General features: G+C 64.9%; 1 protein-coding gene across 1 annotated transcript in view; it reads left to right on the top strand.

Annotated features, from left to right (window-relative positions):
• NOTCH1 (notch receptor 1) overlaps positions 1-5178 on the top strand; it is a 45039-nt gene extending 39861 nt beyond the window's left edge. The window contains exons 31-34 of the mRNA XM_079790235.1: positions 618-913; positions 2013-2160; positions 2245-2342; positions 3557-5178. Of these exons, the coding sequence (XP_079646361.1) occupies positions 618-913; positions 2013-2160; positions 2245-2342; positions 3557-5020 (2006 nt within the window). The 3' untranslated portion in view covers positions 5021-5178. The remainder of the gene's footprint in view (positions 1-617; positions 914-2012; positions 2161-2244; positions 2343-3556) is intronic.
• The last annotated feature ends 7122 nt before the right edge of the window (positions 5179-12300 follow it).

The following is a 12300-nucleotide window of genomic DNA, read 5'->3' as shown; positions in this document are numbered from 1 at the left end:
TCCAGTGTGGGGCGGGCAGGAGGCAGCCGATCCATGATTCTCTCTCATGGTTGAAGTTTCTATCTTTCGCTCTCCCTTCCTCTCTGAAATCCATAAAAGTATTTTTTAAATGACATATGCCGTTGAACTTAAAAAAAATTTTTTTATATGTCTTTATTGACTTTAGAGAGAGGACAGGAGAGAGAGAGAAACATCACTGATGAGAGAGAATCATGGACCGGCTGCCTCCTGCACGCCCCACACTGGGGATTGAGCCCTAACCCAGGCCTGTGCCCTGACTGGGAATCGAACCGTGACCCCTGGTTCCTAGGTGGGCGCTCAACCCTGAGCCCCGCGGGCTGGGCCCCGACTGCATTTTCACGTCATCATTTCTGGTGGGGGGGGGTCGGTGAAGTTCTCACAGGTCGTCAGCAGAGCGCAGGTCTGTTGCCACAGGTCGCGTGGCCACGGGACGTGGCTCTGCCCCTCGGGAAGCTCGGATTGGTTTGGTGGCACCCAGGCCCCGTGTGCAGAGCCACGTGTCCCCACAGGCCGTCCCCCGGCCAGGCGCACCGTCACGCTGCCCAGGGCCGCTGCGGGCCGGCCTTCCTGACCCCCCTCCCCTGTCCCCCCTGCAGACGGCTTCACGCCCCTCATGATCGCCTCCTGCAGCGGAGGGGGCCTGGAGACGGGCAACAGCGAGGAGGAGGAGGACGCCCCGGCCGTCATCTCGGACTTCATCTACCAGGGCGCCAGCCTGCACAACCAGACCGACCGCACCGGCGAGACCGCCCTGCACCTGGCAGCCCGCTACTCGCGCTCCGACGCGGCCAAGCGCCTGCTGGAGGCCAGCGCGGACGCCAACATCCAGGACAACATGGGCCGCACCCCACTGCACGCGGCTGTGTCCGCCGACGCACAGGGCGTCTTCCAGGTGGGCAGCTGCCGCCCGACCCCCCCCCGAAACCCCCCCCCCCTCCGCCCACTGCCCGGGGCCAGGCCGGCATCTCCGGTCACCTGGACCCTGAAGCCCGGACCCCAGGCGTGGCCTAAGCAGGGGTAGCTGGTGTCTTAGCCTGGCAGGCGGGGAGCGCGCCGAACCCCACGCGTCATCCTCGCAGGGAAACCGGCTGGGGACGGTCCGGCAGGAGCCCCAGGGACCGGCGGGGCCTCCCCACCCCGACCCGGCCAGGCTCCCCGCCCACCTCAGCGGCCCCCACGCCTTGCTCCTCCGCCTGTGGCCGTGGGAAGGGCTCAGAGACTGCCGCTTCCTGCCTGCACCCCTGAAGCTGGCCTTGCTGAGAAGCCCGGGTCGGGCGGGAGTTAGGGGTTTGGGTGCCTGGGTCTCCGGGGGTGTCCCTGGCACAGGCTCCTGTAAGCCGCCTGCCAGGCCCCCGGGGCGGGACCCGGCTCTGGGAGGCCCTGCCCTGCACGGAGGGGCAGGTGGGAGGGGCAGAACCCGGGCCGTCACCCCAGAGCGGCTGCTTTCACCGTTTCAGCCCATTTCCCTGCAGAAAGCACAGGGTGGGCATGAGCGTAGGTGAAAGGGGACGATGTCGGGGAGCCCCAGGCCGGCTCAGGCTGCGGGTGCAGCGGCGGCCTCTTAGGCGCTCAGAGACACACTCTCGCAGGCGCTTGGCGGGAACCAGGTCCGTGCTGCTCGCTGCGTGCGCCCAGCTCTTTCCACCCGCCCGCCAACAGCCGTCGCCCTTCCGGCCGGTGGCCTGGGGCGGCGGCATCTGACGGGCTGCCCCGGGTCCGCGAGCCGGGCTGGAGGTGGCGGAGCTCAGCGGTTCTGAGGGTGGCTCGGCCTCTGCGCCAAGGCCACGTGCGGGCACCAAGGGGCTGGTCTGTGGGCAGCACCGCCTGCGTCCCGGCCTGACCCCACGCCCTCAGCAGCCGCCAGCGGAGTCCGCCCCCCGCCCCTCCCCCCTTCTTCTCACGTCATGACCTTCCGGTCTTGCCGGGCCTCCTCCGACCCCAGAGGGCCTGGGGCTCCGCTTCCCCAGCCTGAGACCTTCCCTGTCGCCCAGATCCTGATCCGGAACCGAGCCACGGACCTGGACGCTCGCATGCACGACGGCACCACGCCGCTGATCCTGGCCGCGCGCCTGGCGGTGGAGGGCATGCTGGAGGACCTCATCAACTCGCACGCCGACGTCAACGCCGTGGATGACCTGGGTAAGCCGGGCGCCGTGCGGGCCGCGGGGACGGGCGCTGCCCCCGCTCCGCCCCACCAACCCTCGGCCTCTGCCACCCTCACAGGCAAGTCCGCCCTGCACTGGGCCGCCGCCGTGAACAACGTGGAGGCCGCCCTCGTGCTCCTGAAGAACGGGGCCAACAAGGACATGCAGAGCAACAAGGTGGGCGGGCGGCGTGGGGCCCTGGGCGTGGGGGCGTGGGGGCGGCGTGGGGCCCAGGCCAGGCCCCTGGGAACTGGCACACGCTGGACGCAGACCCCATAGCTCGGTGCAGCCCTTCCTTTACCGACCTGTGCTCACCGGGCCTTCCCAAGCACAGCGCTGCCACCCAGCAGGCATCGTTCCTCGTATAGGGCGTGACCTGGACCTGACCTTCTGTCCCCCTGCCACCGGGCAGGGCAGGGTGGCCTAGACAGTGTGGGTTGAGCTGGAACCCTGGAGGGTGTGGGGTGGGCTCGGGGACTGAGTGGCCCCAGAGGTAACGTGAGTGGCTGCCTTCCTGCTGGTGAACCCACCCTCTCACCCACCACGGCCAGTCTCCCTCCGCAGCCAAGAAACGCTTCTCCCGCTCCAATCTGACCCCCTGGTGTCCTGAACCTGCACCAGCAGTGTTGGGCACTAGGGGGCGCTGATGGACACGGGGACTGGGCACAGGGCATCAGGCCATTGCCAGGCTGGCTCCTCAGGCTTCACCCCCAGCGGGGCATTCTGGGGGGGCACGTGGTACGCCAACTGTGCAAATGAGAAAGCCGAGGCCCCGGGAGGGGCGAAGGGGCGGAGCCGTCAGCATGACTTGGGGACCATCGGGATGCGGACTCCTGCCCTGGTGGCGGTACCTACCCTTCTGAGACCCCCAGCCCCTGAAATGCTGCCACGTTTGCGTCTGTGCAGCTTTTGGGGGCGGGGGGAGGCCACAGTTAGAATTCCCACGGGGTCTGTGACCCCCACGAAGGTAAACCCTCCCGATTCAGAACGTGTCGTCCCGCAGACCGGCTCTGGGCGGCTCAGGTGCGTGTAAGGCTGTGTTTTTAAGAAGACTTGATCAGCCCAGCCCGAGTGCTCAGTGGTTGAGCATCAACCTATGAACCAGAAGGTCAGGGTTCGATTCCCAGTCGAGGAATATGCCCAGGTTGCAGGCTCGATCCCCTAGGGAGTGTGCAGGAGGCAACCGATGGACGATTCTCTCTCGTCGTTGATGTTCCTCTCTCTCTCCTCTCTTCTCTCTGAAATCAGTAAATACATATTTTTAAAGAGAAGAAGGAGACTCGGTCAGGGTAGGCAATGGTAGGAGGCCCGCGGGGTGGGACGTCGGACCGCGGGTCCCCGTGGCGGGGCACTGCGGAGGGTCACCCTCCCTGTCTGTGCCGTGTTCCCAGGAGGAGACGCCCCTGTTCCTGGCCGCCCGGGAGGGCAGCTACGAGACGGCCAAGGTGCTGCTGGACCACTTCGCCAACCGGGACATCACGGACCACATGGACCGGCTGCCGCGCGACATCGCGCAGGAGCGCATGCACCACGACATCGTGCGGCTGCTGGACGAGCACAGCCTGGTGCGCAGCCCCCCGCTGCACGGCGCCCTGGGCGGCGCGCCCACCCTGTCGCCCCCGCTCTGCTCGCCCAACGGCTACCTGGGCAACCTCAAGCCGGCCGTGCCGGGCAAGAAGGCACGCAAGCCCAGCACCAAGGGCCTGGCAGGCGGCAAGGAGGCCCGGGACCTCAAAGCGCGGCGGAAGAAGGCGCAGGACGGCAAGGCCTGCCTGCTGGACAGCTCCAGCGTGCTGTCGCCCGTGGACTCGCTCGAGTCGCCCCACGGCTACCTGTCAGACGTGGCCTCGCCGCCCCTTCTGCCCTCCCCCTTCCAGCCGTCTCCGTCCGTGCCCCTCAGCCACCTGCCGGGCATGCCCGACACCCACCTGGGCGTGGGCCACCTGGGCGTGGCGGCCAAGCCCGAGATGGCAGCCCTGGGCGCGAGTGGCCGGCTGGCCTTCGAGGCGGGGCCGCCACGCCTCTCCCACCTGCCCGTGGCCTCCAGCGCCGGCCCGGTCCTGGGCGCCGGCGGCAGCGGGGCTGTGAATTTCACCGTGGGCGGGGCCACGGGCTTGAACGGCCAGTGTGAGTGGCTGTCCCGGCTGCAGAACGGCCTGGTGCCCAATCAGTACAACCCCCTGCGCGGGAACGTGGCGCCCGGCTCGCTGAGCGCGCAGGCTCCCGCCCTCCAGCACGGCGTGATGGGCCCGCTGCACGGCGGCCTGTCTGCCTCCACCCTGTCCCAGATGCTCAGCTACCAGGCCCTGCCCAGCACGCGGCTGGCCACCCAGCCCCACCTGGTCCAGGCCCAGCAGGTGCCGCCGCCGCCGCAGAGCCTCCAGATGCAGCAGCCGCCGAGCATCCAGCAGCCGCAGAGCCTGCCGCCGCCCCAGCCGCACCTGGGCGTGAGCTCGGCCGCCGGCGGGCACCTGGGCCGGAGCTTCCTGGGCGGGGAGCCGAGCCAGGCGGACGTGCAGCCGCTGGGGCCCGGCCTGGCGGCGCACACCATCCTGCCCCAGGACAGCCAGGCCCTGCCCACGGCGCTGCCGTCCTCGCTGGGCCCGCCCATGGCCACCGCCCAGTTCCTGACGCCGCCCTCCCAGCACAGCTGCTCCTCCTCGCCCGTGGACAACACCCCCAGCCACCAGCTGCAGGTGCCCGAGCACCCCTTCCTCACCCCGTCCCCCGAGTCCCCCGACCAGTGGTCCAGCTCGTCCCCCCACTCCAACATCTCCGATTGGTCCGAGGGCATCTCCAGCCCGCCCACCAGCACGCAGTCCCAGATCGCCCACATCCCGGAGGCGTTCAAGTAAAGAGCCGGCCACGGAGCCACGCTTCTGGCCACGGGGCCACACGGCCCAGCCACGGGGCCACCTTCCTTCCCCAGGCCCTGCCGGGGCATTCGCCCGGCACTCCATGGACACCGGGCCGACCAAAGGAGCTTATTTTTTTTTTTTAAGAAACGTTTTTATACAAAAGAAGAGGACAGAGATGTGAACTTTTTTTAGTATTTATTTATGTTCTTCTATTTCACGTGGAAGCACTGCCTTGTTATTTATATGTATCGTGCTCTCAGGCACCAGGCATGAACTCTCTCCCAGGAAACTGAGTAGCTCTCAGCCATGACTTCCCTCCGCCGGGAAAAGATGGTTACATGTGTGTAACACACACAGACAGATTTACGGTGTATACATGCTACTTATTTATTGATTTCTTTTTTCAAAATCCAAAAAAGAAATGTCGGAGCAGGGAGGTTTGAGCCAGCGTCGTCCAAAAAGCTCTCCCGGGGGCCTGGGCCGGCGTGATTCCCCGGAAACCCCGCGCCCCCCGAGTCTAGAGATGCAGGCACCCCCACGCCTCCGGCACGTGGGTGATTTGCATCTCAAGTAGGAGAGAAGGGATGTGGGTGATACGTGTGGGTGCTTTTCGGTGGTTTTTTTGAGAGCGTGCTCTGACAGCCTGTTCTCGGGGTACCCATCATGAATCTTTGTTCCAGGGTCAGTGTTACGTAGTCGTGCGTGGGTCTTGCCCGGTCTTGTTCCTTCCGGAAGCTCCCCGGGCCCTGGCGTTTCAGCGCCTCGTACTGGGAGAGGTCAGGCGTGGCGGCGTGGCACCCTCCTGGGCCCGCGTGGAGGGATCCTCCCCTTTTGTGGGGGAAGGCACTGCCGGGGCCGCCCCGCCCGACGCCCGGGCACCGCCGCTCGCACGGCTTCCAGGCCCCGCGGAAGGCGGGCTGGCGCCGCCGGCTGAGGCTCGGCTCAGAGCCCCCTACACCGAGTTTGGGAAAATCCCGCTGTGTCCGGCCCGGGTGGGCGGAGGCCGTGGGTCCCAGGGGATAACAGGAGCCTGCTCTGGGGCCCCCTCCTGCTTTTGGGGGCGTCGTGCGCCCGGGGAAGGAGCAGAGTCTTGCAATATCAAGTATAAGCCTGTGGCAAAATAAATGTCTGTACATAACTTTAAAGGTGGATTTTGTTTAAAAAATCTGAGTGAACAAGCCTGTTGGGGTCATGCTGAGGAGGGGTGTCGGAACGGGTCCCACTCGCACCCCGGGCCTTGACCTGCCGCGGCCACCGCAGCGCCCGAGCGAGCCTGAGCCCCAGAGGGGGGCGCCCGCCTCCTCGGCAGCTCCTCCGGGGCGACGCTGTACCATCCCTTGTGGGTGTGACCGGACGCATCTTAAGATGTTGATTCTTACTGTTTTATAAGGTAGAGTGTAGTTTACAGGAAATGGAATCTTTTGTAAAAGTTAACTACATGCAAAACTGTAGGTGGTGAAAATGATGTATTTTTTTCATCTTTTTTTTGTTAACGGATTTGCAATAAAGACGACACTGATGCCACCCAGATTTCCCGAAACGCGGCCATGCTGTGGGCTCCCTTCCCGGGGGGGAGGGGAGGGAGGGAGGGAGGGACAGGCACCCCGAATCCCTCTGCCTCTTCTGACAGGAGCGCGATGGAGAGACGCCCGCCTTGGCCTGTGGCCCTGCTGAGTCCAGAACTTCCAGAGTCCCCAACTGCCCGGCCAGCCCGCCCCCCGCCCCAGGGAGGGTGGGGACGCGGCAGAGAGCAGGGCCTGGGTGACACGAGGCCGAGGGTTCTCCCACCCCATTGGCCACAGGAGCGAAGGCACCGCGGACCAAGCTGGGGTGGCAGGCAGGGGTGCCGGGGGGTGACGGAGCGGGAAGGCTCTGAGAGCCCGAGGGGGTGCTGGCTCGGGGGCACCACTTACTTGGGAACACTGAGCGGGACCAGGTGCCTGGGCCTCCCTCTCCCTCCTGCTGCGGCCCTCGCCCTGGCAGGTGGGCTCCACGCAGGTTGGCAGGATCGGCTGGCCCCTCCGGCAGGGCCCTGCCTCCTGCCCTGACCTCCCCACCCCAGCGCACGTGGGAGCCCAGCTCCTCACCGCGTTTGTCTTGGTTCTGGGGTTTCTGAAAGATTAGTAAGGCCTGGTGCTTTGTCGTTTTTGTTCATCTTCACCCAAGGATGTTTTTCCATTGACTTTGAGAGCGAATGGAAGGGAGAGGGAGAGTCAGAGAGGGAGGCACCTCGATGGGAGAGAGACACATGGGTTGGTTGCCTCCCGCACGGTCAGGCCCGGGGATCGAGCCTGCAACCGAGGTACGGTGGTGCCTAGACTGGAATCGAACCCGGGACCCTTCCGTCCGCAGGCGGATGCTCTACCCACGGAGCCACACAGGCCAGGGCTCCTCACTGCGTCTGGATGCCTCCGCCCGTCCGACGTGCTGGCACTGTGATGCGAGGGTGGGACAAGAGGCTCCGGGGAATGGAATAAGGTCACGTGGCCCGCCTTCCAGAGGGACGGGTTCAGCCTGGATTCTGCCCAAAGCGCTCTCAGCACCCCAAAGTCCCACTCCTAGGTGTGCACCCAGAAGAAGTGAAAACGGACTCAAGTCCGCGTTCACAGCAGCACCGTCACGTCAGCGGAGAGGCGGGCCCAGCCCCGGTGCCATCAGCTGACGGGCGGGGGGGGGGGGGGGGGCGGACGGCGCTGGGGGGACTGTGTGGTCCATCCACCCAGGGGGGTGAACTTTGTGTCAACTTGGCTGAGCCATTCGACCAAGTGTGAGAGTGTCTGGCCGAGGTCCACCTTCGAACCGGGGGACGGGGCAAAGCGGGTGGCCCTCCCTCCTCTGGGTGGGCCTCGTCCAAGCAGGTGAAGGTCTAAATAGAAGTAAAGGCCGAGGAAGAGGGGGTCTCCTCCCGCCGGACTGCCAGGGGCCATCGGACCAGTCTCTCCTGCCTCTGGACTTGGACTAGGGCCGTGGTCGGCAAACTCATCGGTCAGCAGAGCCAAATATCAACAGGAGAACAATTGACATTTCTTTTGAGCCAAATTTTTTTTTAAGGCAATATAATATTTAATTCCTTTCACAGTATCAGCTTTAAGAAACTTCCTCACCTACAAGAAGAAATTTCCTTACAAAGTAAACTTTGATAGTTTTTGTGTTTTTTTGTTGTTTTGTTTTTGTTTGTTTGTTTTTTAAATTTCTTTATTGATTAAGGTGTCACATATTTGTCCTCATCCCCCCATTCCCATCCCACACCCCTCCCCACGGATGCCCCAACCCTCTGTTGAACTTAACCATTGGTTAGGCTCAGATGCATGCACACAAGTCCTTTGGTTGGTCTCTCCCCCCTCCCCCCACCCTCCCCTATCCTCCCTCTGAGGCCCGATAGTCCGATCGATGCCTCCTTGTTTCTGGTTCTGTTCTTGTTCATCAGTCTATGTTGTTCATCATTTCCCCTAGATGAGCGAAATCATGTGTCACTAGAGATATACTTATAAGAATTGAATGTGCGACGAGCAATAATAGTTATGCTGACAGGCAAATGAATCAGTCTGTAGTGAGTTTCTTTCTGGACCAACAGTTCTTTTGAGACACAATATCAATGTCCACCAGTTCCTTATGAGTACATGTCGGCACTGACCCCTCAGCTCTGGATGGTGGACAAATGGTGGTAATGCAGGTCCGACTCCCTCTGGTTTGGTCTCGGCCGGACCCAGGGGCACGGCTTCACCCGGATCCAGGGGCCCACGGCCTCACCCGGACCCGGGACCCAGCCTCACCCGGATCCAGGGGCACACGGCCTCGCCCAGACCCAGGATTCAGCTTCACCCGGACCTAGGGGCGCGTGGCCTCACCCGGACCCAGGGGCGCGTGGCCTCTCCCAGGCCCGAGATCCAGCCTCACCCGGATCCAGGGGCACACGGCCTTGCCCGGACCCGGGCTCCAGCTTCCCCCGGACCCAGGGGCACGTGGCCTCACCCGGATCCAGGGGCCCACGGCCTCACCCGGACCCGGGACCCAGTTGAGCCAAATTTTTTAAACTTAAACTTCTTCTAACGCCACTTCTCAAAGTAGACTCGCCCAGGCCGTGGTATTTTGTGGAAGAGCCACACTCAAGGGGCCAAAGAGCCGCATGTGGCTCGCGAGCCGCAGTTTGCCGACCACGGGACTAGGGCATCGGCCGCCTGGGTGGCCAGCGGCAGTCGCGGATCCTGGGACTTCTTCGTCCGTCGTCGTGCGGGCCACCCCGTATCATCCACCTCCTCCGTGTGTCCCGGTCGCGCTGTAACCAGCCCCAGGAGCGCACAGACAGCGCCGTGTTTGCGGCCTTGAGAGGGGGCGGCGGGCAGCCGGACACGTCAGGCCGCGTGAGGGCGTTCCAGGTCTGTTTGTAATTGCCTGAACATCCGGTTTTAGATTCTGCGGATTTTGCCTCAACAAATTCATTTCAAAAAGGAAAGAACTAACAGTGTTAGGCCTTCCGAGACTTCCATTCAGGGTGTGGGGTTCCCACCTTGGCCTTGGGGACCTCTCTGCTCCCCCAAGTTAATGGAGCCCCTGCAGAGGCGATGACGCCCCCTCTGCGCCTCAATGCCGCGTTGAAACTGGGCGCTGGACACCTGGCCGCGCCCCCCTCCTGCCAGGCCGCCAAGGGCGAGGTGTGAGGAACGGAAACAGGGTCCCCCCTCAGAGAACCCCTGCCCCTCCCCAGGCGCCGCCCAGGGAAGACTCAGACGCTCCCGCGGGCGAAGCTCGGCCAAGACCCCTGACTTAGGAGCGTCTGACGGGCCGACCTGGGGCTCCCAGATCCAGCTCCCAGGACACCTCGGCCCGTGGCTGCGTGGGGAGCGGGGTCTTTCCGGAGGCGATTAAGGTAAAGTGAGGTCACTGGGTGGGCCCGAACCCCATCTGCCCGCTGACTAGGGGTGTGTGAGCCTCGGGAAGCCGCGTTCCTCACCCACCGCGTCCTCGTCTGCTCTCAGCACCCCGCCCCCATTCCTGGGGGCCCCAGAAATGAGTGCCCCCCAGAGGGCGCAGTGGGGTAATGAGGAGAACCCTGGCCCAGATCCCCAAGGAGCCTGGGCGTCCCTGATGCCAGCTCCCCAGAGCCGCCAGCCAGCGGGGCAATGACTTGCCGGCCCAGCCTGCCCACTCAGAAGCGGTGTCTGCCGCCCCCTGCTGGCCGCGCCCCGCCAGTGCGCCTTTGGCGAGCAGGTGGTCCCGACGGGCCTTCCGCCTGGCCAGGTGAGTCTCAGCGTTGACGTCAGCACCGCACCTGCCCCTCGGGGCCACCTCCTGCAACGCGGCCATGATCCCATTTGACAGACGAGGAAGCTGAGGCTCAGGGAGGTCGGTGACTGCCCCGAGTTCAGCATTCAAGCCCGGGCCCAGGGACTCCCGGGTCCATGTTCTCATAACCAGCTGAGGGGTCACCTTCCCGTGGAGGACTGGGGGGCCTGGAGGGCCTATGCCGCTCAGCCTGTCGCTTTTCAGACGAGGAAACCTGCTCAGGGAGGAACCTGCCAAGGTCGCTGCCAGCCTGGCGCTTGGCAACCTGCAGATGATGGCGCTCTTCCAGCGCCGCCGGGCCCTTTCTCTTCCGAACCACAGCCCCCCGCCCCCCCCAGCCGCCAAGCCCGGCCTTAACCCAGTCCCCGCCGGCGCTCAGGACGCTCACCTTCCCTGCTGCTGTTCCCCGGGCTGGAGTGCGGCGCCCATGCCGGGCTGGGCTGGGGGCTGCGGGCGCAGCTGGCAGGAGGGTCATCGGGGGTCAGCTCCCCGCCCCCCCAGTCTAGCCCAGCCTCCTCGCTGCTCACCGAGGGGCCCCAAGAACACCTCCCCAGCTCCTGGCTCTCGCTAGCGCCTTGCGGAGAGCCGGGGAGGCCTGGCGGATGGCGGCAGTCCTGGCTGAAAAGCCCAGGAGCTTCCTTTGCTTCCAGAAGTCAAACCCCTTGCAGGGCCGGCAGGGGCCCGCACTGCAAACCCCCAGCCGAGCCCCGCTTTCCGGGTTTCTGTCCCAGATACTGCAGACGTTTTGTGAACTTTGGCCACAAATGCTCGTCCCCTTCCGTCACGGCCCCACCCCACCCCCCTGCAGGGGAGACCCAGGCCCTGGCCGCTGGCCGGTGTTCACGCTCCGCAGGGGTAAAGGCCAGGGCTGTCTGACCCGCAGCCACCGCCCCGGGTCCCAGCAGGGCCTGGCACGTGACTGTGTGCGAACAGTTTGTGGAAGGAGGCCGGGGACCCCCTAAAGCTCAGGGGCCACCACGCGGTCTGCCTGCAGCTCTGTGGCGCCCCTGGGTGCAGATGGCACCTGTCCCTGCCGCTTATTTATGACTTAGATGCCTGGTACTTGGCACAGCGATTCCGAAAGGCCCCGGCACGGCCATGCCCAGAGGCTGCACGGAGAGAGGGCCGCGCTCACACGAACGCACCTCGGACAGGGTGACGTCTGCCAAGCCAGCCGCTGCGGCGCTCACGTGCCTGGTGTGGACTTGCTCCTGGGGGCCCCCAGGAGCCCGGGACGGCCTCCCAGCCCGGCCTGCACACGCCCCTCACACGCGGCCTGGATGCCCACCACAGGCCCCGCCCAGCAACAGGGGCCCGGTGCTCAGATCCACAGGACACACTAACCCCAGCCCCCCTCCCCCGCCGGACCCGGTGACTCCCACCCCTGCCTCTCTGTCCCGGCCTCTGAGCTCTCACCTCCTCAGGAAGCCCTCCCTGCCAGCTCACCCCCTTCTGAGACCCCGCAGGCCTTCTCCTGGACCGTCCGGCCAGCCCTGTCTCGTGGAGGCTGCCCGTCCTCTCTCCAGGCCGCCAAGTGGGTGGGTCCCCCTCCACCCCAGCCTCAGCGCCCAGGATGGAAGGTGCAGGTCGGGGGGCCGAGCAGAGGGCCTGGCATGGAGCAGGCCTGCCCTACAACCACCTACAGACCAGTTAATGCAGCTGCTTCATGCCGGGGCGGGGGGGGGGGGGGCGGGGGGGGGGAGTGCAGGGCGGGTGTGTGTGTGGCCTGAGATGGCACCCCACCCCCACCCCGAGGGCTCCTCTGAGGACCACCGGGCTGGCTGGTGGTCAGGAGAGAGCCAGCGCCACAGCCGAGAGGCTGCAAGCCCAGTAAGCCCCCGTGCCCACTGCCCAGGCCCACACTGTCGCTGCAGATGCAATGCCAGCCACCGTGGGATTTTTAAAATAGAAAATGTTTTTATTGATTTTTTATTATAGAGGTTAGGAAAGGAGAGGGGGAGAGAGAAACATTGATTGGCTGCCTCCTGCACGCC

This window comes from Cnephaeus nilssonii, assembly GCF_951640355.1.
Source record: "Cnephaeus nilssonii genome assembly, chromosome: 14".
Classification (NCBI taxonomy): Eukaryota; Metazoa; Chordata; class Mammalia; order Chiroptera; family Vespertilionidae; genus Cnephaeus; species Cnephaeus nilssonii.
The sequence above is the reverse complement of the archived record's forward strand: the minus strand, read 5'-3'. Positions and strand labels throughout refer to the sequence as shown.